This window comes from Strix uralensis, chromosome 10, assembly GCF_047716275.1.
Source record: "Strix uralensis isolate ZFMK-TIS-50842 chromosome 10, bStrUra1, whole genome shotgun sequence".
Lineage (NCBI taxonomy): Eukaryota > Metazoa > Chordata > Aves > Strigiformes > Strigidae > Strix > Strix uralensis.
The window spans coordinates 19,394,415-19,419,875 of NC_133981.1; the positions used below are offsets into that span (position 1 = coordinate 19,394,415).

Genomic DNA, 25,461 nt, shown 5'->3' on the forward strand with positions numbered 1-25,461 from the left:
AGATAAAAGACAGACAGCTTACCCCTCTGAGCTGCTGGACTCCACCAAATATCCTCATCACTCCATCAATCTCCTGCTCCAGCCTCCTGGCCCAGTACTGCATACTGCAAGAGACAGAGAGAAAGAGAGAAAGAGAAAGGGAGAGAAAGAAAGAGAGAAAGAGTCAGAGCCCTGACACTTAGTAGATAAGCAAGGTGATTGAAGGGAGAGGGAGGAAATCAGTGCCCTTGGCTAAGTTAACTGCTCTCTTTCTGCAGCACCAGGTGCAGGCAGAATACCAAGAACATGTGGCTTTGAGAATTACGGCTGGGGCAGGTTATCAACTTCGACTTCACAATTTACACACAAGGCGCCACAGAGAAAAAAGAAGGGAAAAAAGTACAACAAAAATTGCAAGGCCTGGGGGTGTGTGTGTGTTCTCCTTATATAAACAGTTGCAGTAGATAATTATTTAAGCCCAGAGTGATTAACAAGGTCGAAGTACTGTGGCATACAGAAAACAGTTTACTGCTTCAGCAGGGCTCTGTGGCAGAGAGCACATGCAGAGCCACGGCCGGACCAGCGGTGCCTGGCCTTCTGCAGCCATGGATTATCGCTGCAGCACAGCGGGAGAGACCTGGGCAGAGCCAGGAGCCAAGCACAGGACATCAACTGCCCAAGGGCTCAGCTGCTTTGCACCTTCAGCGAAGCCCAACCTGAGCCAGGCACTGATTCTGCCAGAACCACCATGGGCAGAGCTGCCTCCCGAGGCAGCAGAAAGGGCCAGGAGCTGCCACATGGCATCTCCTTCGTCCTGACCCCTGCACAGCAAGGGAGCTGGCTGCCAGGGCTTCCAGCAGGCACAACACCCTCCAATATATTCAACCACACAGATTTCTGCTTAGAGCAGTAACACCAAGTTAAAAACCACAACAAAAAAACCCCTCTTCTAAATCCACGGAATTTGATAACTCTTTCTTTTAATGAGATTCCCTGACTCCAGCCCCTGGCCACACAAATGTCAAATCTCCCATTTGACCTGGAAATGCAACACTCGATTACCTCTGCACCACTTGGCGCTGCCTTCGGTGCTTTTTGCACAGCAACATTCATCTCCTGGCGCTACACCGGAGAAAGGAGGGAAGGAGCACAAGGTAAGGCCAGCAGCATGGCAAACCAATGGTGGAGCGAGCAGACCAGCTCAAGAGTTTTGCACTTTGGTTAGGTTTACCAAGTGATTTCATTCTTCATGCAAAGCGACGTTCCCCAGGCAGCCCACACACGCTCCCCCACCACCTGCAAAGCCATGGAAGAGGCTCTCGAGGAGATCATGGAGCAAAGAAATCCAACTAAGAAGCAAGGCCACAGAGGACTCCGAATTATACAACACGGCCCAAAAGCTGGGCAGAAATATCAAAGCAGAAAGATGCAGAGACGACCAGCAGACCAGAACTGAAGCATTACTTGTGAGGGGTGGGGCGGACAAACAGAGACAGAGGGAGGGACTGGCAGACAGACACGTGTTACTCACACAGTCAAAATTCATGCCAGTTAATAACATGCAAGGCTGTGGATGAAAACAAGATTTAATTGCGCACACCAGATCTTCCCAGTTTTCCAGTATAACTTTAGCTATTTCCCACATTCCTGCAGAGGCAATGCAGTCTCTTTTCTCCGGGAGCCTGGCTGGGGAGGAGGGGAAATCCAGGGAAGGAGATGGGTGAAGACATCTGCAAGCCCACCTTTCTGCCAAGGAGGGAAAGCAAAGCCTTTGGTGGGATGGCCAGTGTAAAGATAATGGGTCACAGAGCTGAGGGGGGGTGGGTTGAGTACTTTTTTCTTTTCCTTTTTCAGTTAAACATTTTATTTGTCAAAGGTATATTCAGGTTGTCCAAAGCTACCCATAAGCCTTCCGATGTATTTTCACCAAGAATTATTTATTTTCACACAAGTCAGTCATTTAAAGAAAAGCCTTGAGACACCAAAACTGATGTTACCCCTGCCCCCTCCTCCAGTTTGTCCAGCGAAGTGAAAAAAAATCAATTATATGCTCATACTCAACCACAGGTCCAAGAAACCCCACTGAAGACTTGTGGAGCTGACACTTCCTTAACTTCCAGCTCTGTGCAAGATCCTCAATTTCAGTGACACCTGCCTGTGTCAGCTCCCTCCAGGAACACCTACACCACCACAGCAAGGGAAAATTACTGTCCATCTCAAGCAGTATCCATCAACATTAACAGCTGCTCATATCCACATAAATGTCACATATGGCCAAGCCTTCAGAGAGGATTAGTTATAGAGGAAGACAGAAGCATCACTACTGCTCTGTTGATATATGCAAAAGAGACACTGAGCACTCAGTTGGGCTGGGATTTAGAATTAATTTAAATTTAGTCAGCAGATTTGTTTAAAAAAAATTTTTTTAAACTTATTCCACCCCCTGCCTCCGCCCCAAGAAGTACTACTATTTTAGGGAAAAGCCATTGACTTTTTCATTCATGAGAAAGACTGCAATTCCCTTCAATTGTGCAGCCTTATGATACCTGGCTCTCAACCTTACAGACCAGCAGTTTCTCAAAAAGTCCAGCTAAGTCTTGTATTACAAGCTTTAGATACCACTACTAAAAAAAAAAGTGTATTACACTATCAAAAAAGGCAGGAAGGGATTTCTGCATAGCTGACACCAGGTTTCCAGATTAAAAAATGTAATAGCAGAAGCAGCTTCGTTTTTTGGTGTAGTATAGTTATATGAGAGCTTTTGCCAGTGGTAGTAAAAATTCTTTTTTCTGACTAGCACATCCCTTACCCACAGCACTGGCAACAGCCCTTGTGCTTACTGACCCATTACTATGTCCCTCTAGCTCTGGTAATGTCCATGACCAGAAGTCTTCAGAGTGGGTCACATCCCAGAATTAGGTTTCATCTCACTTGCTGTATGCTGGGTTGAAAGCTACCATTTAAAAAAAAATAAATACATAAACCCCATTATTATTCTGTCTTGGTTGACCTTCTGCCTCTTGTTTCTCTCCTACGGCCACTGCACTTAAAATTTTATGTAAGACAACTGTAGCAAGGATGAAGAGGGTAAAGAAACTGATAGCCCATTATGAACATGGAGATTTCTCTTTGAAGCGTGTCTCCTATGGAAGCTGTAAGCAATAAGACATGACAGTCATTGCATTCCTGGCCCATTACTGCACGCCTCAGGTGGTGTTACAGGGCTTGAGGAGCAATAACTCCTCAAAACACGCAGCCTGGAGTGCCCTACTGCTCTTGTGAAATGGCATTTACAAATAAAGCATAAAGAAAACAGCTGATGTGCTGACTGGGAAGCCACCAGCACGGATGTAGTGCCGCTCACAGAAAGCCACCAGGCTCCCTTTATGAGCCATGCACGCAGTCTCCCCCGTCAACCGAGTACCACTCTAGTATCCTCTGTAGTGAATTAACATGGGTGAGAAGAAAACCTTTGAGCTCAAGTATTTGTGATTGCACTCAGGAGCTCTGTGCCTACAGGAATCACATGCAAGCAGCCTGGCAGTCCTGCCATCCCCTATCCCCTTTAGCAGTGACATGCACAGCACACCCCAGTGATCCTCATCATCTCAGATGGCTCTGCCTTTGCTGGGGAGTCTCCATAGGACCCTTCCAACCTAACAACTCTACAACTACTGCATGCACAAGCATGATCACACATTCAGGATATACATTAAAAATCTCTTGCATTGAAAAAAATGGGTTTGTTTCCTTCCCCTGTATATTTTACAGCCTCCCGTGCAACATTTAACAAGGGCCATAAGTGATTTTGAAAACACAACACCATTTATCACTGCCTCTCCAAAGAAAACTACAAAAATGCTAATTGATTTCATAATTAACATATTTGATTTTTCTTAAAGATGAGATAAAGTAGGCTTAAAAAAAACAGCAGAGCTTCAAAAACATTTACTGTGACAAGCAGCATATCAGGAGGCAAGTCACTGGTGTTGCAGTCAGGGCCAGGCAGCAAAGCATGCAGCCTGTCCCACTCCTGCTCTGTGGGCGCCTGTGCCTTGCCACTAGTCACAGCAACCCTTGCTTAGGGCACGTTTCATGCTTTAGCTGACCCAAGCAGTTGCAAAGACTTCTGTGCATGTCCACACTGGTTTGTGAGGCTGTACCACTGCTCCAGCTGTGTGGCTTTGGAAGAAAATGAGAATTGCCTGGAAAGACAGGAGACAGGCTGTCCTTGGCCTGCATCCTCACACGCTTGTGCATGCAACAGATGGCAGCCTGGAGTCCTGGTCTTCTGTACAGAAGCTGAAGACATTTGCAGACAAGCCACCAGTGCAAGCCATGCGCTGACAGCCTGTGGCCAGCACCAGGAGGACAGTCCACTGCAGCTCAGCCCAGGGCCACTCTGCCCCTCGGTGCCTCAGGGTACACGGGACTGACCCTTCACAGGCTGCAGTCACACCTCTGCACACCTGACCTAGGGGTGGTAAGGCAGTCACACAAACTACTAATGAATATAAGCCTCATTGCAAGCAGCTTCTCATAAAGGCACAGGAAAAGGAGAAGTAAGAGGAAAGAAAATTAGTTTTCTGCTTGAGGACACTTCTCTTTTTTTAAAGCAGCCTTAGGAGAGTGCTTGTTTGGCTGTGAGCAAGAGAGGATGTTAAAAAAAAAAAAGGACACTCAATCCTTTTCTGTTGATGCCTTCCTGGCCCAAAAAATAAGAGAAAGATTCACACAAACATGAAAGGACAAGAGGAAAAAACTACTTGCTAAGTAGATATACTGCCCCAAAGCTTACTGGGTTCTACACACAGAGTGTTCTGTACAAGTGTCTACACTTCACGCAGTGTGTTCAGCCAAGAATGCTTCACTCTGATTCATACTCTTTGGTTCAGTGCCCAAATATTGCTATTTAATAACGTTATTAATTACTGTGTTGTCTATTTTTTGCTGTGCAGGAACTTCTTATAATTGGCTTATTCCTTCAAGATGCTTAATCCTTTAACTATAATAGCATGTGTGTCAGTACGCACATATGCATGTATGTGCACGATCATGCCCCCTCTGAGTTTTCTTAATTTCTTACATACCAAGGCTGTAAAACCCCACATGAGCCAATATTTACCCATCAAGGAAACTGAAGTTGCCTTTTTCAACCCTCCCAGAAGATACAACTTACAGAGAGCACCTGTTTCCTTCAAAATAACCAAAGAACTTACTGACTCTGATTCCAGACATTATCAAGCCTCCCACACCGTCAGTTTATGACTCCTTTTCAATTTAAATATGTGCACAGGTGTTTATATAAAGGAGGGGTGGGAAAAATTTGCCTGCTGGACTAGTCTTTTCTTAGTATTTGTCAAGACATTATTCACCTCTACCATCTGGTCTCCCCTATAATAAGAAAGCATCTTTGACATTATTATAGGAGGGAAGGAAGGGACAAATGAATACTAAAACTATATCCCAAGGAAGAGCTTTAAAAAACATGGAAGGGAAAGATAGCGGTATAGTGTGTTCTACATTCAGAGCTAATCACCAAATTACTTTGTTCTCCTTGATTCAAACACTAACTTTCTGTGCCTATTTCTCTGTCCTATCCTTTGTCTGCTTCATCTTTAAAATTTTTTTGCAGCAGGGTATGTCTTGACAAAAAAAAAAAAAAAGCAAAAAAAAAAAAAAGCAAGTGCCAACCCCCCCTACCAGATCCATCCTGACCCCAGTCTGATGCTTCAACATGTGTAACAATACAATGAAACCTGACGGATAGGTAGAGCTGGGCAAAAAGTGAGGGGAAAATAGTCTGACAGAGAAAATTTGTGTTTCATTAACAGTTCTTCAGCACAAATATTCTTATGGGTACCTGTGGGAAAACCAACAGTAACCACCAACTTGTCATCAGTGACATTTAGGGCAAGAGGAAAATTGTTCCTTAAATATGATTTCTCTGTCAGCAAACAGAAGCATTAACCATTTAAGGTCTAACTCCACCTCAAAACACAACAGGCAGTAGGTGTTCAGTCAGTCATCGATGTGTGGAATGGCAGCAGCTTCGGGAATTCCTCTTCCACCATTGCACTGGGACATCTAAACACCTGAACCCTCTGCATGAAGTATTGTCTAGTCTGTTCTTTAAATCCTCAGCTGAAGGTGAACCCAAGATCCCCACAGCACCTTCTTCCAGTCCCATTTTTCACCATGTGGTGAAAAAGTTCCCTTCTTATATACCCTAAATCTCACTTCCCTCTTCCCACTTACCCCACCTACAGCAGACACTGAAAAATTCTTGAGACATGCTCCTAAGAACTGGAAGATCATTATTCCGTTGCATCCTTTGCCTTTCCATTCTTTAATTTTTCTACTCCAAACTCATTCTTTTCCAGCTTTCCCTCTTTTGCACTGTTTTCTAAACATGCCATCATTTTTGTTGCCGTACTCTGGATTCTCTGCAGTTTACCTACATCTCCAAAGGCTCATGCCAAAAAGTGAGACCAGGTGCTCCAACAGAAGTCAAACCCACTGCTATATGAGGAGGAAAACGTCTTGTCCAAGAAACTACTGTACACTGCAGAATAAACGTGCCCTTCTGCTACAACAGCACTTCATTGACTCAAAGTTTGTGATCCACAATAATTCTGAAGATCTTTTCTGCCACATTGCTACCCAGACAGATACTCTTTTATTCTGTATTTGTACGTTTGATTTCTCCCTCTTAAGTGCAGCACTTCGCATTTGTTTTCACTGAATTTCATTTTGCTGATACCCAGCTTGCCGTTCAGTTTCTCTAGATCACTTTGAATTCTGATAATGTCTTCCAAAGTACATGCAACCCCTCCTAGCTCAGTGTCGCCTGCAAATTTTATAAGTGTATTTCCCATTCCATTGCCTAAGTTATTAATGAAACCATTGAATAAAAGTAGGTCCAGGGCAGATCCCTGCAGGACCCCACTTGAAATGCCCTCCCAGTATGACAAAGAGCCACGATAACTATTCTTTGAGAGCTACGTGTCCAATGAAAATATCTTGAATTTCAAACTTCACAAAAAGCTGATTTGTGGTATTTGATATGCAAAGGAGCTGGAGGCCAAAGGATAATTCAGTGAATAATTTAAAGCCTAAGAGTAGGTTTGAGGAAAATTACAATCTGTTGGTGGATGATTTGCCAACAGAAAGAAGTAGTCACTGAATGTGTTAGCTGGTACATTTGCCCGGCGGTGCTGCAAAAGGCCCCCACGCAGGCACTGCATTCTTCTGATCAAGTGCATGCACGTGCCCCTCATTGATACTGCAATGAAAAGAACAAATGGCAAAGCAACCACAATAAGTATCTTCTGCAGACCATACGGTAGAGGAGAGCACTTGCCCAAAAGGCACTTCCAGTCATTAACCCCATCATCGAGTTCCTCCCATCCCTATCAGCCTAGAGTTCATCTTCAGGCCATCACACAATGATGCAGCCATACTTGAACATTAAGGGTGTTATTTGGCAGGACCTCCATATAAGGATCCCCAAAGACATTGAAAACGTGCAAGAATTAATCGTCACAGTCTTAAGGGGTAAATCTGACCTCAGCACATTGCCACCAACTCCTACTTCTGTAAGTAGAAGCAGAACTGAGCACCTCGAGATGGTACACTAGTTTGCTATTTTCACTTGGGAGACAGAAAAAGTTTAGCAAGAAGCCTTCTGCCATGTGGGGAGTTTAATCAAGCCACTTACCAACGGCACAAGCAAAACTGAATTTGGTTGCCTTACAACAGGAATAAATTAGTAATTGAATTTACATCTGGACGTCCAGATCGACTGTTCCTGCTGCTACGGGGATGGGTGGCTCACATACTTTGACCTTTCACGTGGTGGTGGCAGAAGCACCAGCACACAACTCCAGGACTGTAACACAAGCAAAACAAGCCAAAGGCAATAGCTGCCATTACTGGACCCGTACTGGTGATACCAGCAACGTGCTACTCAAAACAATTAACTCCTTTGTTCAGAGCCAAAGCTAACCTAATGCCTTAGACTCCCTGCTTTTTTGAAAGCTATGCTCTTATTTTACATCTTGAAACTAGATTTCTATGGCACGCTTGCTGATGCGCATCAGGAGCGAGAGAAGCCCGTGGGTTCCACCATGTTTGCACTCTCGTCGCGCAGAATTAGAACTGGGCTCCTGATCTCAAAGCCTGTCACAAATCTGAACTTGAAACATAATGATTTAATAAATAAATGAATAGGTGTCAGTTTTATGAAGCACGCTATCTGCATAAATTTCACCCAGTGCAGCCACTTGTCATTTTCAGCATCCCTTGAGACCCCAGTGGCTGATAACTCTTGCACGTCGCTTTGCAACCCATTATACAGATGAAGTTTTATGATAAGACCTTCCTCCTCGCTGACTCCTTCTGTTTTACAGATGCAATCGGAGTGGAGGCTGAAGAGACCCCATCCCCCACTGCAAAGATAAGGTTACGGAGGGTAGGTCTTAGTAAGGATTTTGCAAGCTGCATGAATTATTAAAGTTCTTTATGATCTAATGACAGACATATCAGGTTATTTGTTTATTCTGTGTATAATTCATGACTCTCTTGGGAGCTAGACAGAAGTAGGATAGCTTGTTGCATTTTCTTGTTCATTCCAGTAAATCCTCATCACCAGATGGAGGGCTGAGCCACCCCAGAAGACAGAACAGCCACACCTTGCAGGATTTGGAGATAGAAGAGCTTTTTTCGCAGCCTGGATAAATAGTGAAGCTGTCACTTGAGTACATCAGGCTAGATGGCTAGAAGATGACGGTCCAGGTAGTGTTTCTGTATTGTGCCACCAGAACACTGTCATCTAAAGCATAAGCAAACAGCTTTGTGATTAGATGCTATGAATTACCCCACGCTGCTGTATCATTGCTGAGCAACAGCAGGACTATCCAAGCTGAGGCAGGCTCCTGCAAGACTTTAGAATAGTTCACAACAACCACCTCCTGGCTATGCAAACAGTAAGATACCGGACAAAGGAAAACAGTTCCCCTTGCTTGGGTCATTTCTATAGATAGTCTGGTCAAGATTTGGGGCAAAGCATGATAAAGGAGTGCCATTATCATTGCCTCCAGATGGCTGGAGTTTTGAATACATACATTGTAGATACTTCTCATTTCTCCAGTGCACTGTTTAAAGAGTGAGGGAGAGATGATATGCCATACTGGCAACCGGAAAATAAAGGACTGACCAGAGCTCCCAACAAGAAAGAGCTTCCCAATGCACTCTTGTTCACACAAGGCACTCCACCCAACAATGCTCCTGCTGCCAGGAAGAGCCATGCTGCTATGGAGAGTTGCAGGAAAACACGAACATGGCCAAGCTGAAAGTGGCACACTGGGCAATTCTTGCTAGCCACAGGACGACTGCTTTCAGCATCCACCCTTCCAATTGCACATTTCAGCTGATCACAAACAGGCTAGGCACAACACAATCAACGTGATCACTAAAACACAAGCCATATTAAGCAGTCTGATAGAGGACTACTGACTAGTCAGACCTCTGCTGAATTTGTGTCTACAACTTCTCTCCTTACCAAGAAAAGATATCATTAACCTCTGACACAGAGACCTCCTGCTACAAGAGCTATTCAGGGTCATCCATTCCCATTATTCCTCAGTCTCTAACCATGTTAATCCAAGTCTCCTGGGGTTTTTGGAGCAGCCTCTCGCAGCATTATATGCAACACTCCTCAGGAGCTTGCTGGGTGTCACTGTCACTAGATGTCTATTCTAGTTAAATCCCCCATCTTAAACAACCCCTCTCCCCACCATCCCCCTACCTGAGAGATTCCTGGCTCCTAAGAGAGCATTATAATCATTGTTATTATAAAGCACTTAGCGATGCTCACTCATTGCATCTCTCACCAGCCGAACACCCAGAACCCTGTTATTTCATATGCAGTCGCCTTCCTTTGCAGAAGCTCTTCATTGTATTAGTCCCTTTCAGCAATGAAAGAAAAAAAGAGGTGGGGGTGGAGAGCATTAAAAAAATAAATAATAGTTTACTGCATTTTATGTCATTACCTCACTACTTTGTGATACACATCTAAAAGCTGTCTGTGAGACCTATCCTGTTGTAAGGTGGCATCCAGACATGCTCTGAGGTAGGGACAGTGGAAGCATGGAGCCCAGTTTGGTTTTGTCACAGTGCTGCTGCATCACTCGGGGCACAACAACAACAGGGATGAAACCATCAGCTTTCACAGGTCACCCTCCTCTCTCCTCCTCCCCATCCAGCTGGGACAAATACCACTCCCTCCATGGGGAAAAAGCATATACATACAACCTTTCCTTTGAAAAGGATACAAGCCTCTTGAAATGGAGGTGACAGAACCACCTCCATGGTGCTGCAGGGTTTGCTATACACGCTCAGGACGCTGGTCCATCAGGCTCCATTTCCCCATCTCCAGCCTCAGCCAGCTTTTCACACCAGAAAGGATGTGCCTCCTGTGCTGGAGGACCCCATGGAAGGAGGATGCTGTGCTGGAGCACCTTAAGGCACAAGGATGCTGTGCCAAGCACCTTGGGAGTTCCCCCTGACGCAAGAAAGCCCCACTCTGCAACCAGCCATCTTCTCTTTCAAAAGGGAAAGGTCACTACGAAACTCTGCCGGAGCCTAAGCACAGATGTGTCTCAAGCTTATAAGCCAACAGTGCACCCAGAACCTTGCTTCACAATTTTCAGAGTTACTGTCCACATTCCCTCACCACTGCAATATCATAATTAAAGCACAGATAGTGCAATGGCCCATCAGATGTCATTTTGAGGGGACTGATCAACATTAAACTGTCATATCCTCCTAATACATCTGACAAAAATATTTTCCATTTTTTCAGGAGAGGAGAATGGAGCTACAAGGGTGAAGCGGTAGTCTCAAATCCAGACAGACTTTTAGGAGCAGAGTCAGAACTGCAACTCAGCCTCCTGATGCTAAATTTGATGTTTGCCCTTGGAAGAAAGCACTAAACACCAAAGCAGAAAACTCACACACCTGTGGATACCTCAAGTATGTCTCCTCCCGGCCCTCACACACAGTATACTCACATGTAACTGAAATCTAAGATCACAAGATAATTCCCTTTTCTGCTTTTCTAAGTGAGTATCGACATTAAAATCAAAAACATCTGACATCCAAAACCCCTATGAATATAATGCCTCAGACTTTTCCATAAGAGAGAAAAATTCCAGTCTCTAATGTGGTCCTCTCAATGGGGCCCGTGACATCACCAGCCCTTTTCTATTTAGAATAATGACTTCTTCCATACACCAAGAGATTTGAAATTACCTGTGAAATATATTTCCCTAGGCACAGGCTCAAGAAGCATGTAAATTACCCAGCTTAATGGCCTCTAGAATTTCTCCGAGACACACACAGGGAGTGGGAAATGTTCAGATGATATCTCAGGTACCGTCCGAGGGGATAAACGTCCAAGGGATGGTCAGGAGCTACTGCCCAACAGTTCACCTGTAACCAGTCCCACTGATGAGCGCTTGCCACAAGGAGGCAATGAGCACAAGAGATCCAATTCTAAATGAGTGCATCATCAGCACAAAAATACAATTTTAAAGAGAGCACTTCTTGGGAAAGGTGCCTGACTCTAATTTACACAGCACAAGCAGCCAACGTAGGGCTTATGCAGCAGAGGGCACCCATTTAATCTGCAAAAGCCCAGTGCTGAGTGCACTAAGCACATGGCAGCAAGCCCTCTCGCCCTCCGCCTAACTGTAGAGAACAGCACTGACCAAGCTTTGATGCCCAGGCATTTGCCAAAGAATAGCGTCCTTCAGAGAAGCTTTTCATGCACAGCGACAGATCCCACTCTCCCAACACCAAAGAAAGGGACACAAACTGCCTCTGGAATCCAAATCCTCCTGGCCACGTTTCTGTTCTTGCAGTTGAATCTGATGTCTTGTTAGTACATAGCAGAAGAAACATTTATCCGAAAATGAAGAGCATGGATTCTTTGTTCAGAGGAAGAGAGGAGGAGGAATTACATGACCTGGGTTGCAATTCCTGCTCCACTGTTGACATATTGGAGTCTCTGAAGCCTTGGTTTCATCAGCAAAATGAGCAATAGGGAAGTGCAAGTGCTATTACAAAGCACATGTGAAAAAACATTATCGGGAGCGGAGGATGGAGAACAGGACAAGACGCTCAAACGGCAGCGGGAAGTGACAAGGAGGGGGGACAATCTCAAGGGGCACATGAAAGAATTACTTGTCTCCCCAGGGAACGAGCCTGAGGCACACAAGCTTTGCTCCTGATGCTAGCCAAGACTGACAGGTTGATCACCTTTTAACACATAGTGGATAGAAAGTAGGCCAGAAGATCAATCAGGGATAAGAGAACACCTGGAAGATAGGCCTGGAAATGGAAAAGTGGGCCAAATTCCTCAGTGTAAATCGCCTCAAAGCAAAGGCGTAAGACAAGGTCTTTGCTGAGACTCTTCCAAAGTGAGAATCTGCCCTCATTCTCAGCCACAAGCATCTTGCTAACCCACATACTGACAGAAGCTGTGCTATCACAGCAAGATTAACACAGGAGCCATTTTAACAACAATTCCCAGGCTAATTTCCTCTCTCACAAGCATGCCGCCAAGGACTGAAGTCTGTCCGGACTCCTCACAGCTATCTGTGCTCAAGATTAACTATACATCACTGCCAGCAATGCAAGCATTCCGCTATTCAGACACTATTAGAAGATAGATACCAAACCTGATTATCATAGTAGTAGAAAAAAAATGAGAAGACATTGTGATAAATATTGCAGCCAAGCCAAATGAGGAAGCAAGGTTAATTTAATGTGGAAAGTTAGACAAAAAAATACTATATATTTGGAATAGTCCTTGCTTTGATTGTGGGATCTGGACTTTTGTGCAGTGAGCTTCACAAACTTCAGAACATTTCAACAAACTGCAGTTCACCCAATACAGCAAGCTGGCTGCTCTGGTGCAGGATGAAACAGCACTCTCACCACCAATTCCACCCAGCCCCTGAAGCACATGAATCCTTCATCCAACAAGGGGCATATGTTTTTAAGTAGAAACACTGCAGGTATATGCAGCACTTGTGGCCCCAACATGGGCCTCAGGTAAGGCAACACCTGGAGCATCTCCCCCACAGCCCATAGCAGGTCCCTTTTCAGCTCCCCACCACCACACTGCAATCACTCTGATATTCCTCTGTAAGGACAGGTGCCATTTACTAAACCTTTTATTTCTGCAGCTGCTTGGTTTTCTCTGGAAGAAACTTCACATACGAGAATCCTCATGCTATCTTGTGGGATCTCATAATAACTGAAATGGCACAAACAGAGCAATAAGTAGATTTAACTAAGATTGAAAGTCAAGTACTACACAAGCTACCATGAAAACACCACATGTTTTTTATGGCAAGTGGCAAACCTACTCTTCCACCAGCCAGCTGTGACTCCAGAGAACAGGACAGGGTCTGGCAGCCACTTCCCAATGAGAAGGCAGCCATGTGCTCAGTTGCCTACGAGTCACCAAATCAGTGACATTTATTAAGTGGCCCTTATAAAATAAAAAAGGCTGCTTTCAGCACACAATCACATTCATAAACTGCACAAACCAGCAATGCTTTCAGCACAAGGCTCCACTTGGAGTCGTGTCAAGAGAAGAAAGGCAGGAAAAGAAGATTCCCACACACCAGTGTTGCCACAGGCAATGCTCCACGCAGAACACCAGCCTTGGGACGCAGCCTCACCTCCAGCTTGGGAACGCTGTGCCTGCTCGAGCAAACACGGCCCCAGCCAGGCTGTCAGGACAGGGCTGAAAGAGGGGGGAAAGGTTCAAGCTAGCTCAGCAGCCACAGCGGTGATGTGAGACCTCGAGCCAAGGTGCGGCTGTCAGAGCTCTCTTGTTCCTCATGTCTGGGCAGGGAGCACAGGGAAGCAGGGGGAAGTTGAGGATATGAGGTTCACCTGTGGAAGGTGAAAAAGAGCCCCAACTCCTAGCAGGTGGTAGAAGCAAGACAGAGCTGGTTAGATTTTTCTCTAAAGTAAAGACAAGATCAAAACAAATAAACATAGCAAGGAGCAAGTGACACAGAAAGGTTCAATTTAGCCTTAAGATGATGGGTAAAAAGGCAGTATTGATGTCAGAAATGCCAACACAACATTTCTGTTGCCAGGTCAAACAGGCAGGCAGGTGCTAAATGGGGTTATTTAGAAACTGGGACCGAAGCATGAACAGATAGTAGATGTGTTAGACACATTTATTTTCTCCATCTCTCAATAAAATTCACATCAGAAGCAACCACAACCACCACCATACTTAAAAGTTAAGAGACAAAGGCCTGAAAGTTATCCCCTGCATAATCCCATAGCATTGTTACATCAGGGGTGAATTTGACCCAGTATCTTGAAAAATATTTTAAGTTCCTCAGCTTTTAAACCTAACATAGCTGTAGCAGAGCACAGCATGCAAGACTGACAACAGCAAATTCTTCTACATCATAACAAACGCAATGTCAGGAAAAATGGCTTAATCACGACCAGTCCCACAGCACACAGCCAAGGAGGGGCATGAAAGCATTCCTGCCCGTGCACAGAGAGGGTCCTTTTTGGGCTAATGCTCCTTTGGTCTGTGCTCTTGGAAGTGCTGTCATTCTGTGGGAGGCAAAATAATGTCATCACTTTGGTCACTGATCAACAATTATGAAGACTTCCCAGAATAAATAAAAACTAAGAGCTGCGTGAAGAGAAAAATATTGATTTTTTTTTTTTCTCCATACTCACGTAATCTACCCTCCTTCCCAGAGCAGGCAGGGGAGGAGGGGAAAGCAGAGTGCCCATGAAGCTGCAATGCATGCCTAGCTCACTGTCCTGAAACCCTTTTCAGCTTGCAGGTCTTGAATAATTAAATGCTGCTTCTTCCACCCATTTTTCCCCTGGTATGCATGACACTGTTGCAGAAAGTTTACCTTTTACCTGGGCAATAGGCATCCCTCCCCCTGCAGAGGTCCTGGAAGCTCATGAGCCCACACAATACGTTGCCCCTCACCACTGATCCTAAGAATGTGACACTACAGTGAACGCTTAGTAGAGACCTCTAATTTATAAGACTACCTCAGACATGAGGAAATGGTACTCTGGCTCCTCCTGGGTCTACTGAGTTTGTTATGGAGCAATAAAAAGATGTTCAGCCACTCACAGCCCAGAATCTGACTCAATCTTCAACACCTGATAAAGCTGAATATCAGGTGCTTCGCTTGGCTTAAGTCTGTCTCTACTTTGGTGTCCATGTTACAGCTGCCAAAAATCTGACTGTGAAACCCACCATACATTAGAAACGCAAACAAGGCACTGCATTCATGACCCTCACTGTGTCATACTGTGGAGAAAGTGTTAATTGGCGACAATGAAGAGATATTTTTACATTAAATTTAATAGATATGAGAATTCAAATACAGGAGTACCTCTGATTCAACAGAAATTAAATCAGTGAGAGCTTTATACATTTTTGAATTGTAAGTGGTTTATACAAGGTCGGCTCTGAAAAATATTTTTAAATATGCCCCTCGTTATGTTTTCTTTTTTGGAGAATGAATGTGAACTCAGACTTTAGATATGGGATTCTTCTGGACTGAAGAATAGTAAGTGCCTACTAGAGAAGAAACAGGGCCTGACAGCAAACTAGACTGGCAGCTTGTGTCAAGAGAAAAGTTTCAGGACCTAGCTCAGTTATGAGTTGAAAGGCATTTGTATTTATAAGGAGAATCATATCCTCATTTGTCACTTCAATGAAAATGGATACAACACTCTTTCCCAATTCTTTCCACCAATTTAACAGTTTAAGGGGTAACTTACTTTGTGCTTGGAAGGCCAAGAGGCTCAGAAGCCTGAAAGCGTGGGGAAGGCTCTATTTATCAACAAATCAGGTATGCAGTGGCAGTTACACCACGAACCTGTACTGTGCCTGACGCATCACTGAATTTTAGCTCTGAAATGGTGTTCCAGCAGGGACCGAGGCAAGCCAGCACGCTGCCGCCAAGACTCGGACTCTCACTGACCTCGCTCTCCCTGTTGGGTAACACTGACTTGGTGCTCCTGCAGGCCACACATCTTCCAGGTTATTCTGAGCAAACCCCTCTGATCCACAGCCACGTGCTCTGCATGCTGAAGGCCACACAGTCGCTGAAGGCCAAGCAGAAAAGCCTGCCCAACTCTGGCTTGGTCCTTCATTTAGAGGAACTCAGATAATAAAACCTCACCAAAATGAGTATATACACTTTAAAGAAACTACCCCTGAAAATAACATTCCTACAAGTGGGAAGCTGCCAGTATTTTGGTCATGAGATTGTCACCCTTCTCTGTCCTTGTGTCTGTACACCCCATCCTTTCCCCCCTACCCACTTTCCTGAAGCATAAGTTGCTTTCTCACACTACACAGATTTTTTGCTCCAATGCACAGCATGATCTAACTAATTCGCACTTCATTGCTCTGCACACCTCATCATTTGCACATGAAAACAGCAGTGTCTCTCTATCCCTCCACTCACTGCCTATTTCTTCCTCCTCCTCCTCCTCCATCCCCCACCTCCTGTACCTTCTCAGCAAAACTCTACTACGGAAGCTGCAGTGAAGAAGCTCACATTACCAGGACTCCATTGCTTTTACAAAATTTACTAGCATGCTGTGAAGCCTCATAAATAATTCAAGATAGACAACCTCTGTCAGGTAAATGAACGTGCCTTTTGTAATCCATCACTCCGGGTTTTCTATCACAGTGATACACATACTCAGTGTAGGCACAACCCATATCAATTCATGAATTCCCCAAGTGTCAGTGCAGGACAGAGTAGCAAAACAGTTTTGGCACCAGCACAACCCAAGGAAATCCAGAGTCTGCCCAGGGCTTGAGTGGATTCACATGAGATCCCACCAGTGTAAATGTAGCTCCAGCTTAGTCCCCAGAAAGAGCAGCTCCATTCCCACCCTTCATGGACACTGAAAGAAGGATCATGGTCGGGGGGGGGGGGGGGGGGGGGGGCAGGAGACTCATTCCTATTAAAGATCTCCTTTTCATTGCAAGAACTTCAGGGATTTTTGACATAAATCAGTGGTAAAAAAATCATGTGGCATCCTGTGCTTCCTGGGTTTAACTCCATGCACTTCAGTGGTGTTACTGCACAAAGGCACTTGGCTCATTAGAGATATGCAAACTCAACTTCTGTTTTGGCAACTGTGCCCAAGGCTTTATCATCATCAGAGCTATTGCACTAAATGGTTTATATCCCTATTTAGCACCCAATCTGATTGCTATCAGCAATTACCTCCTCTGGAGTTCTCAGCATCTACTAGAAGCACAGGGAGGAGGCCAGACCCTGGTTCTCCTGGAAGGCAGTCTCAGGTGGCCCCGGGAGAAGGTGTGCTGTACAACAGCCCCTGCACTGCCCCCACCAGGCTGAGAAGCAGCTTCCGAGGAGGCAGCATGGGAGCCTAATCACAGGCAAGAATAACGACCTTGCGCAGAGTTAATGAATAGATAGAGAAACCACAGACCCTGCAACCTTCGACTGGCCTGACTGCCATTCAGATCCTTGTGTCTCTTGCCCTGCAGCCCCTTCACCCATCACAAGCTGATCTGGCTAAATACCCTGATCACTCACGCGTCAGTCAATGCGAGAAACACTTTGTTTTACAGGGGAAGAATTAATCCTTTGGTTTGGGTAAACACCTTGTATTCCTTATGATATTTATGCCCAAAATATAATGTCTGAGACAGAATTGGAAGGGTTGTAGGACAACTGTCAAAGTTATTAAGAAAATCCACGTGCATTCTCTAAAAGATCAAATGATAAACCATGCCAATAGCTTGTTGATACAAACCAACTCTCCAATAACAACAGTTTGTACAACCCCATTCCCTGTGCAATCCAGCAATAATAAACTTGAGGATAAAGGCTAGATTACAGGAACAGCTCTAAAACAACAAAGTACTACCAGCACCCCAGAGAGGAAAAAATAATTTTGCTAACAAAACACATTTTGCTTTCAAGAGGCTCCTGGAAAAGTAAATATCGAAACATTCAGATATTGTCCTTTCTTGCTGAATTATTTCACTCAAGTATTTTGCTTGGTAATGACTTTTTCTTTTATTTCATCCCACTTGAGTATTTCATTGGCTGAAAAAAGCATTGTCTAAATTGTACGGTTTGTGCACATGTACAATGTTACAGCATGCAGATGCCCTAGCACTTAAGCCCTCAAGAGCCTTTCTGATGGCTTTTGAAGCCAAACACCAGGAAGCTTGTCAAAGATAAATTTTCAGATTTCCATTTAGACCCTATGTAACCACCTTCAGCTTTTAAGGGCTGTTGCACACATGCATACAACATACACAAAGCTTCTTTACAATGCAGCTTCTGAACTATGCCTGTCAAACACCAAGCACGAGCCCATTTCTACCCTCACGTCTATGTGCAGGAGCCTTACTGATTTCAGTGGGAACCCACACGCTCTCCCAAGAGAATATAGACTAACAATTTTTCAATGTATACAATTGAAAAACTCAAGCTTCTGAAACCACAATCTTGAAGGGGATCACTGCAGTCAGGGTACAGTGTTGAGGTGTCACAAGAAAGCAGTAATACCCTACTCTGTGATGCCTGCCCCTTCCCCATGCAATACCCGAGCAGAAAGCATTCAGGAATGGTAACAGGAATGGAGAAAACTTTTTAAAATGCCAAAGAAATACTGCAAATGGCTTTTAAAAAAAATTTGGTCCTCTCCCTGGAGCTGTTCTTTTGCCTCTGGGCTGTTCAGGGTGCCTCTGCGCATCCCAAAGCGGATTCTGCCACCAATGCACAGCCCGCACAGGGCTGTTGCGGGGACACTGGGTGTTCGTGCCTCTACTGGGTGCAAGTTCTCACGGAGGCTGCTCAGCCCTCACAGGGATGGAGCCACATTATCTGTCAGTCACTCATCGGGGTAGATTGCCCTCCCAGGGAGCTGTCTCTCTGCTCAGCCGAGTGTAGCAGAAGACAAGCAGGGCTATCTCCCCACTTCTCTTCTGCTCCTTTCCAGACAAGTTCCCTTCCCAAGCATCAAAACCGTAATTGGAAGAGATTTTCTGACTGCACAGCAGGTGGGCAGTAGAACAAGAGAAGGAGCTTCCTCTACACGGTATCCCGCAAACCCTAAACCATCCAGTCCTAATAGAGTTATTTATTTCAAGCCCTGCTAGCCCAGATGTGCCATCACTACCAGCATCATTAACCTCATTTGGGGTGAAATGACACAAGTACAAATCAAAACCTGCTAAAAGGAAGCAATTAATTTAGCAGATCCAGCCTCAAGCCCACCTTCCAGTGGTGATGGGCACCTATTAGGGCTTATTGCTCTCAGCAGGAGCGTTCACTGCTTGCTGTCTGACAGGAACACTGGTAACACCTCCAGCTTGCTGCCCAAAACTACTGCCTGCATGTGAGAAGTGCTAAATCTCATGCCGGAGAGGCAGGACCAGATGCTGGTCCCCAGGCTGGCGCTTTCCCCTGCAAACATCCCTTTCTCCTCTGGCTGGCTGGTCAGAAGCCCTGCAGAGCAGCGATGAAGCCAAGCCTCACCAGCAGACGCACAGCAGTTCTGCACACACCTGCTTCCTCACAAGAAGCAAATGGCTCGCCACCCTCTCACAGATGGCAATATTCTTTCAAGTCCAAGTGACAAAAAGCCTTTCTGGAAAGTGAGGAGGGGGTTTGTTCTGCGTTCAGGCAGCAGCACTGGCAGCCACGTTGTCCGGCACGCACATGCACAAAATCCCCGCTAACGGGAGGCGACAGCAATACAGGTGCAGGACTCCGCTGATTGACCAGGCTTTCAGTCATCTAATACCTAACGTCTCAGAAATTCAAGCAGAGGTTGTTACCGTGCTGTCACAGGAATCCCTCTGTGTACTATTTCAAAGAAAAATTAACTGTAACCAACAGCCTTTCTTTCCACAGCCATTAATCCCGCTGACCACACAGACGCACATTCTCGTACATGATCATTCCTAAAAGCAGCCCTGTCAGTCAGTGGACATCACCTAACGCGCCCGCCCCAATGGGTTTGTTCCAATCTGGGATTTTGCTTTTTAAATCTCAATGAGAAATTCCCCTTCGGACAACTGGCTGAGCCAAGCCTTCCTTAGCTCAGCATAAGATGATTAAAACCATCCTACCCAGGAGGAGAGAGATAATGTAGAACACCAGCGATTTATCAGGGACAGAACCAAGAATCAACACACGGAGCCACTGCTGATAATTAATACAATTGTAACCAAAAAGAAAACATTTTTTTTTTAAAAAAATCGTTCTTTATTTTCTTCTTTTCCCCCGCTTAGGCAAAACATCCTAATCATTCAGTCTGCTGCCTGTCAGAATGAAACAGTTCTGGGGCTGTTTAAGAAAGCAGCCTCATTTTTGAGAGTCCTGTAGTGAAAGATGACTTAAGTGATTTACAGAGAAAACCTCCAAAGACAAACAAGGTTTCTAATCAATGCTCTGAATCATTCACAAGGCTGCATTGTCCAAAGTAGGAGAAAATTGGCTCCTAACGGGAAGAATTTAGCAGCCCAGCTCATCAGCTCAACTCAGCTTCTGAGGACAAACCTTCCAAAAAGGTTTTAAGTTATATCCAAGGTCTTTAAAAACAAGAAGGGTGCAAGCAGGTAACTACTCAGGAGGGAACAGTCAATTAAGGACCGTTGTTCAAGCCTTGGTGCCAGCTACCACTGCACTCTCTACTCCTATTAAATATTTCCTTCCCGAGAAACAATCGCAGCAGCCCTAGGGCAGAGCTCACAAGGCATTTCAGCCCACATGTTACAGCATTAACCTACTGCCCAGCAATTGTGCATCATCATCAAATATCCATTCGTGACTATTCTCTGGGTTCACAAAACAGGTCATAAGCAGAATAAAACGAGCAAGAAGATACCAGGTCAGGCTGAGGTCTTGCGTCCCTTCTGTGTCTCTTCTCTGGATGCAGTCAGACAGCATTACCTCCCACCAGAGGCACACACAGAATTAGTAGCCTTTTCAAGGACCATTCCTTCATATTTGCAAGAAATTATGAATCTTTGCCATGAGGTTCAGTTTTCGCTTATCTTGCCTCTCTCTGTACAGGATCAGGCCCACTCTGATCACAGAGCTAATGAAATCTCTCCTAGTAAACCCCACCAATTTTTCTGGAATAAAACTGCTTTGGCTTAAAAAGCTGGCACAGTTTATTAGAACAATATAGAAAATAATCAGTCTGGGCAAGGAAAGGCCAATGCATTATTTACAAATTATACGCCTCTCTTAAGTATGTCTCTCCTGGTACAGGAACCTTCTTACAAAACTTTCTGCAGTTAGAAAGAAAACACAGTTCTGACTTGTAAACCAGTACCCAGAAGAGATTTATTCTATAATATGATTCTGCGTTCTGAATTGGAGAAAGCAACAACTTACAACCCCTGAAAAGCTGCTGAAATATCAAGAACACCCCACAAACTTTACCTATGCTTCACCACATACATAATCCCCTTTACTTCCATAGGGATCTCATGGAAGTAAAGATTATTGATGCGAGAGCAATGCTGGATCAGGCCATAAGGCTGTGGTACTTGGGCGAGAACCGGCACGTTCCCTTTCCTCTCCTCCCCCTGTAGGTAGACATTTCTCAGGGTCTTATTCTGAAGAATTTCTGTATTTATGTGACAGCAAGAAAAGGGAACCCATCAGCTCCCAAAGGTCAAAGATATTTAGAAATATGGACACACGACCCAAAAGAATCCAGAACGAATCTGTTTGAATGGGAGGTATTTCTGAATAAACAAGGAGTGCAAACAACCATGCCTTCAGTGAAGCCAGATATTAACACGGTAAGCTACAGCTCTCCCAAATAAACAACACTGTTTCTTCTGCCGATAAGCCTTCTTTTTGGAAGGCCTGACTATGTGCCTGTAAAAATGTACTTTGAGATCAAAGACATTAATCTAAAAGGCTTTCAAAAATACTTCCTATGACATATATATATATAAAACATATTTCTATTCTTAAGCAAATCAAAAATGACAAGAAAATTGTGACATAAAGCAGTGCACATCCACCAGGGCAGCACAAAGTTAAGGGCAACACTGCTATTATTAACTCCATGTCATTGAAATCTTTCCCCCACCTTCAGAAACGCAGACTGTAAGGACACGGTGTCAGCCTTTACTTTGAATCGTCTGGATTTTTTTTTCAGTTTTGTGTCAACAAACCTCAGCATTTCATAACGGAGATGACAGCCTCTTAAAATATATCTCGGCAAGATTTCGCATGGATGTGTGGAGGGGGACAGGGCTCCAGGGTTATCACGGTATGCAGGAGAGCTGAATGTGTTAGCAAATATTCCCAAACATTAACTTCCAAAACGCTCGCTTTCTTCCAAAAAATCTATTTATATCCTTTCCTGCAGCGACTCTCCAGTCCCCCACCCCCTCACCCAAATGAGCTGCTTTCCGACTTTCTCTTTCAATAGATTACAGCTAATTTCTGTCGGTCCGGAGGAAGGGAGAGGGAGAACCGCCAGCTCGGACAGCCTGTGGAACTATCCATCTATTATTAGTTTATGCTCCAACTCCAGTGGGTACGGCCGGTTGTGGTACCATATTGTGTGCTTGAAACTGGGGGGGGGGGGGGGGGTGGGGGAGGTAAGGAACAAAAAAAAAAAAAAAAAAGTCCTTTTTCGTCTTTCCCCCCTGTCGCCACATTAACGCTTCAACAGCCGCCCTGCACACCGGCACCCGCCGGGGAAGTTTGTGCTTTCCAGCAACTTTGGGTCCGCTCCTCGCCCCGCCGCTCCGGGCGGAGACCCCCGCGCCCGCCCGCATCCAGCGCGGCGCATCGCCGGCCGCGGGCACCGGCAGCGCCCGCCGCTCCCCCGCGCGGCGCCGGCAGGCCCCGGGGCGGCCCCGCGATGCGCCACCGGGCCGGGCCGGGCGGCGGGGCGGTGGGGGGGGGGGTCCCGGCCGGGGCGGCGGCACTTACGTGTGCTGCTGGGGGAAGCTGTAGCCGTGGGCGGCGGGGGCGGCGAGGAGCAGCAGCAGGGCCAGGTGGCCGCAGAGGGCCGGGGCGACGGGCGCCGCGCTGCCGGTCGGAGCCGCCATCGCCATGTTTCCATTAACGGCGCGGCGGGGAAGGGGCAGAGGCGGCCCCGCGGGGCGGCTCCCCCCGCCGCCACTCGTGCGACGAGCGCGGCAGTCCTCGGCAGGGGGGCAGCGCCGCGCCGGCTGCGGGCACCGACCGGCGGCCGCTCGCCCGCTGCCTCTCTCCGCGGCGGCCGGCACTGAGCGCCCGCGAACCGCTACTTTCCCTCAAATAGGCGGGCAGGCAGGCGGCCCGGCCCGGCCCAGCCCGGCCCTGCCTCCTCCCCGCCCGCCCGCCTCCCTCCGGCCCCCCGCGCCGCTCCGGCCCCCGCCGCCGCCGCCGCCGCCGCCGCCGCCGCGCATGCGCCCCGCTCCGCGCCCCCCCCTCCTGCCGGTCCCGCCGCCCCCGGCCCCGCGCGGGGAGGTGCGGGCGGGCACCGGACCGGCCCGACCCGGCCGCCGCCTCCCGCCGCCAGCCCGGGGTCTGGCCCCCGCTGGCGGGGGGGCAAAGGCAGGCGCCTCCCCGGGCACCGCCGCGGCGGCGGGTCCCGTCCGTCCCCCCCCCGCCCCGCCCCGCCCAACGCGGGGCCTCGTGGGCTCCTTTCCCCCCCTCCCGCGGGTGCTGCCCCCCGCGGATCTGCCGCTGTCCTTCGTGCCGGGCACCGCGGTTTTCTTGGGGGCCACCTCCCGGAGACACATCAGCGTATGTAGGGGAATCTCCAGTCACGTTAAACAATAATAATGACAGCAGCTATGATTATTTTTTTTAAAAAAAAAAACCCACACTAGGACTTTGGGGAGCGTTCGTGAGCGCGACAAGAGGGCAGGCTAAAGATTCAAAATAATGGAATTAACAAACACAGCCCCAAATCACCAGCATTTCTGAGCCAGACTTTTGAAGGCCTGGATTTTGCAACACTGTCTTCTGGGTAGCTGCAGTGTAATTTCATTTTCTCTAAATCCCAAGATGCTCGGCTTCCCCGAGGCTGACCACCGGCCAGTGGCAGGGACAGCTGGTGAAGGCAGGGGCAGGAGCGCCGTCCGCATGCTCTCCGATTCCCTCCCCATATAGCTTAAACCTGGACAATCACAGGCCAGGCAACTCATAGCTGGTGCCACTTTGCCCTCTTTAACTTCAGAAAAGGTGCGATTTTGGCAAGATTGCCAGTATCTGGGCAGATCTCTTGAGAATGCCTCACAAACTTGAAAGACTGAAAGGCCCCTTGGTCCCTCTCACTAAAAGAGCAAGGCGCAGCGGCGGGACAGGAGCTGCCAGCAGTTTGGGTCCCAGCACAGGGGTCTAAAAGCCTCCCAGCTTGGGGAGGGAGGAGGATTTCGACGGGGAGAGGTTGCTTCTCTGAAGTGCTCCGTGTCCTGCTTTGCAGGAGGGGTCATCTTCTACTGATGGATAGCATTGCCTCTGTCCTTTGTTTCTGATGGAAAAAAGAAACATTTTGGAGCGACACAGACCCAGACTGAGATTCCTGGTATCCCAGGACCACTGAGAGTGCTGCCTAAACTCATGTGGTCACATCCAGACACACCGTGAATTTTATGCAGTGAGGAGCACTGATATATAAATGGAAACAACAAGGATTTGATGTGCTGACTCCAGCTCGAGCTGGTTCACAGAGACAATTCTTTTTTTAATGAGGAGAGAAACACTGTCGTTTTCCCAACTCGTGTTGGAAGTCAGCAGTAAAACCCACACTAGAATCCAGAAAATTGGACTTGCAAAAAGATCAGACACTGACTTGATGTATTCAACACAGAGATGGATATGTGCAGTAACTTAACACTTCAACAAAATATTAAGGAATACATCAGTATTCCCTCTCTAGCTCCTGTACCATGTGCAGACTATGACTATTCTTTACACACTTTTCAGGACATGGTCTGGTTTTGCATCCTGTATTTCAACACCTACCACACATGGCTTAAGCCAGGTTTGCATGGGCTGTTACAGCCAAAATCACAGTTACTGACCTGTCGTACAGAAGTTTCCAATTTACAACCTTCAAGTGTGTTTCAGCAGTGGTAAGTGGATAATCTGTAGCGTATACACAGGAAACAGAGCGACAATAGGATAAACAGCTTGTCCATTGCTGGCAGAGTCGGCAGCAGATAGTAAACACTCTTCATTGTGTAGGATTTGGCTTTCCAAACTTTTGAAAGACAAATTCTGTTGTCTGCTACATCCATACTTTCCTTCCCAGAGGACCTGGGTTAGCATCTATGAGATAAAATTTAACTCAAGATATGGGCCCACAGGGTCCAGATTTCAGGTTCCTGTTCTAACAGGATAACCCGGGTCTATGAGGCAACATTGCAATTGC

At 46.4% G+C, this 25,461-nt stretch overlaps 1 protein-coding gene across 3 annotated transcripts in view; it reads right to left on the bottom strand.

Moving 5' to 3' along the window:
* The window catches only part of CACNA2D2 (calcium voltage-gated channel auxiliary subunit alpha2delta 2), a 226,548-nt gene extending 203,178 nt beyond the window's left edge, over nucleotides 1-23,370 (bottom strand). For all 3 annotated transcript variants that reach the window (XM_074879544.1, XM_074879543.1, XM_074879542.1), the window contains exons 1-2: nucleotides 23,028-23,370; nucleotides 23-104 (exon numbers count right to left, since the gene is read on the bottom strand). In XM_074879544.1, coding sequence (XP_074735645.1) covers nucleotides 23-104; nucleotides 23,028-23,152 — 207 coding nt within the window. In that variant the 5' untranslated portion in view covers nucleotides 23,153-23,370. The remainder of the gene's footprint in view (nucleotides 1-22; nucleotides 105-23,027) is intronic.
* Between the last annotated feature and the right edge of the window lie 2,091 nt (nucleotides 23,371-25,461).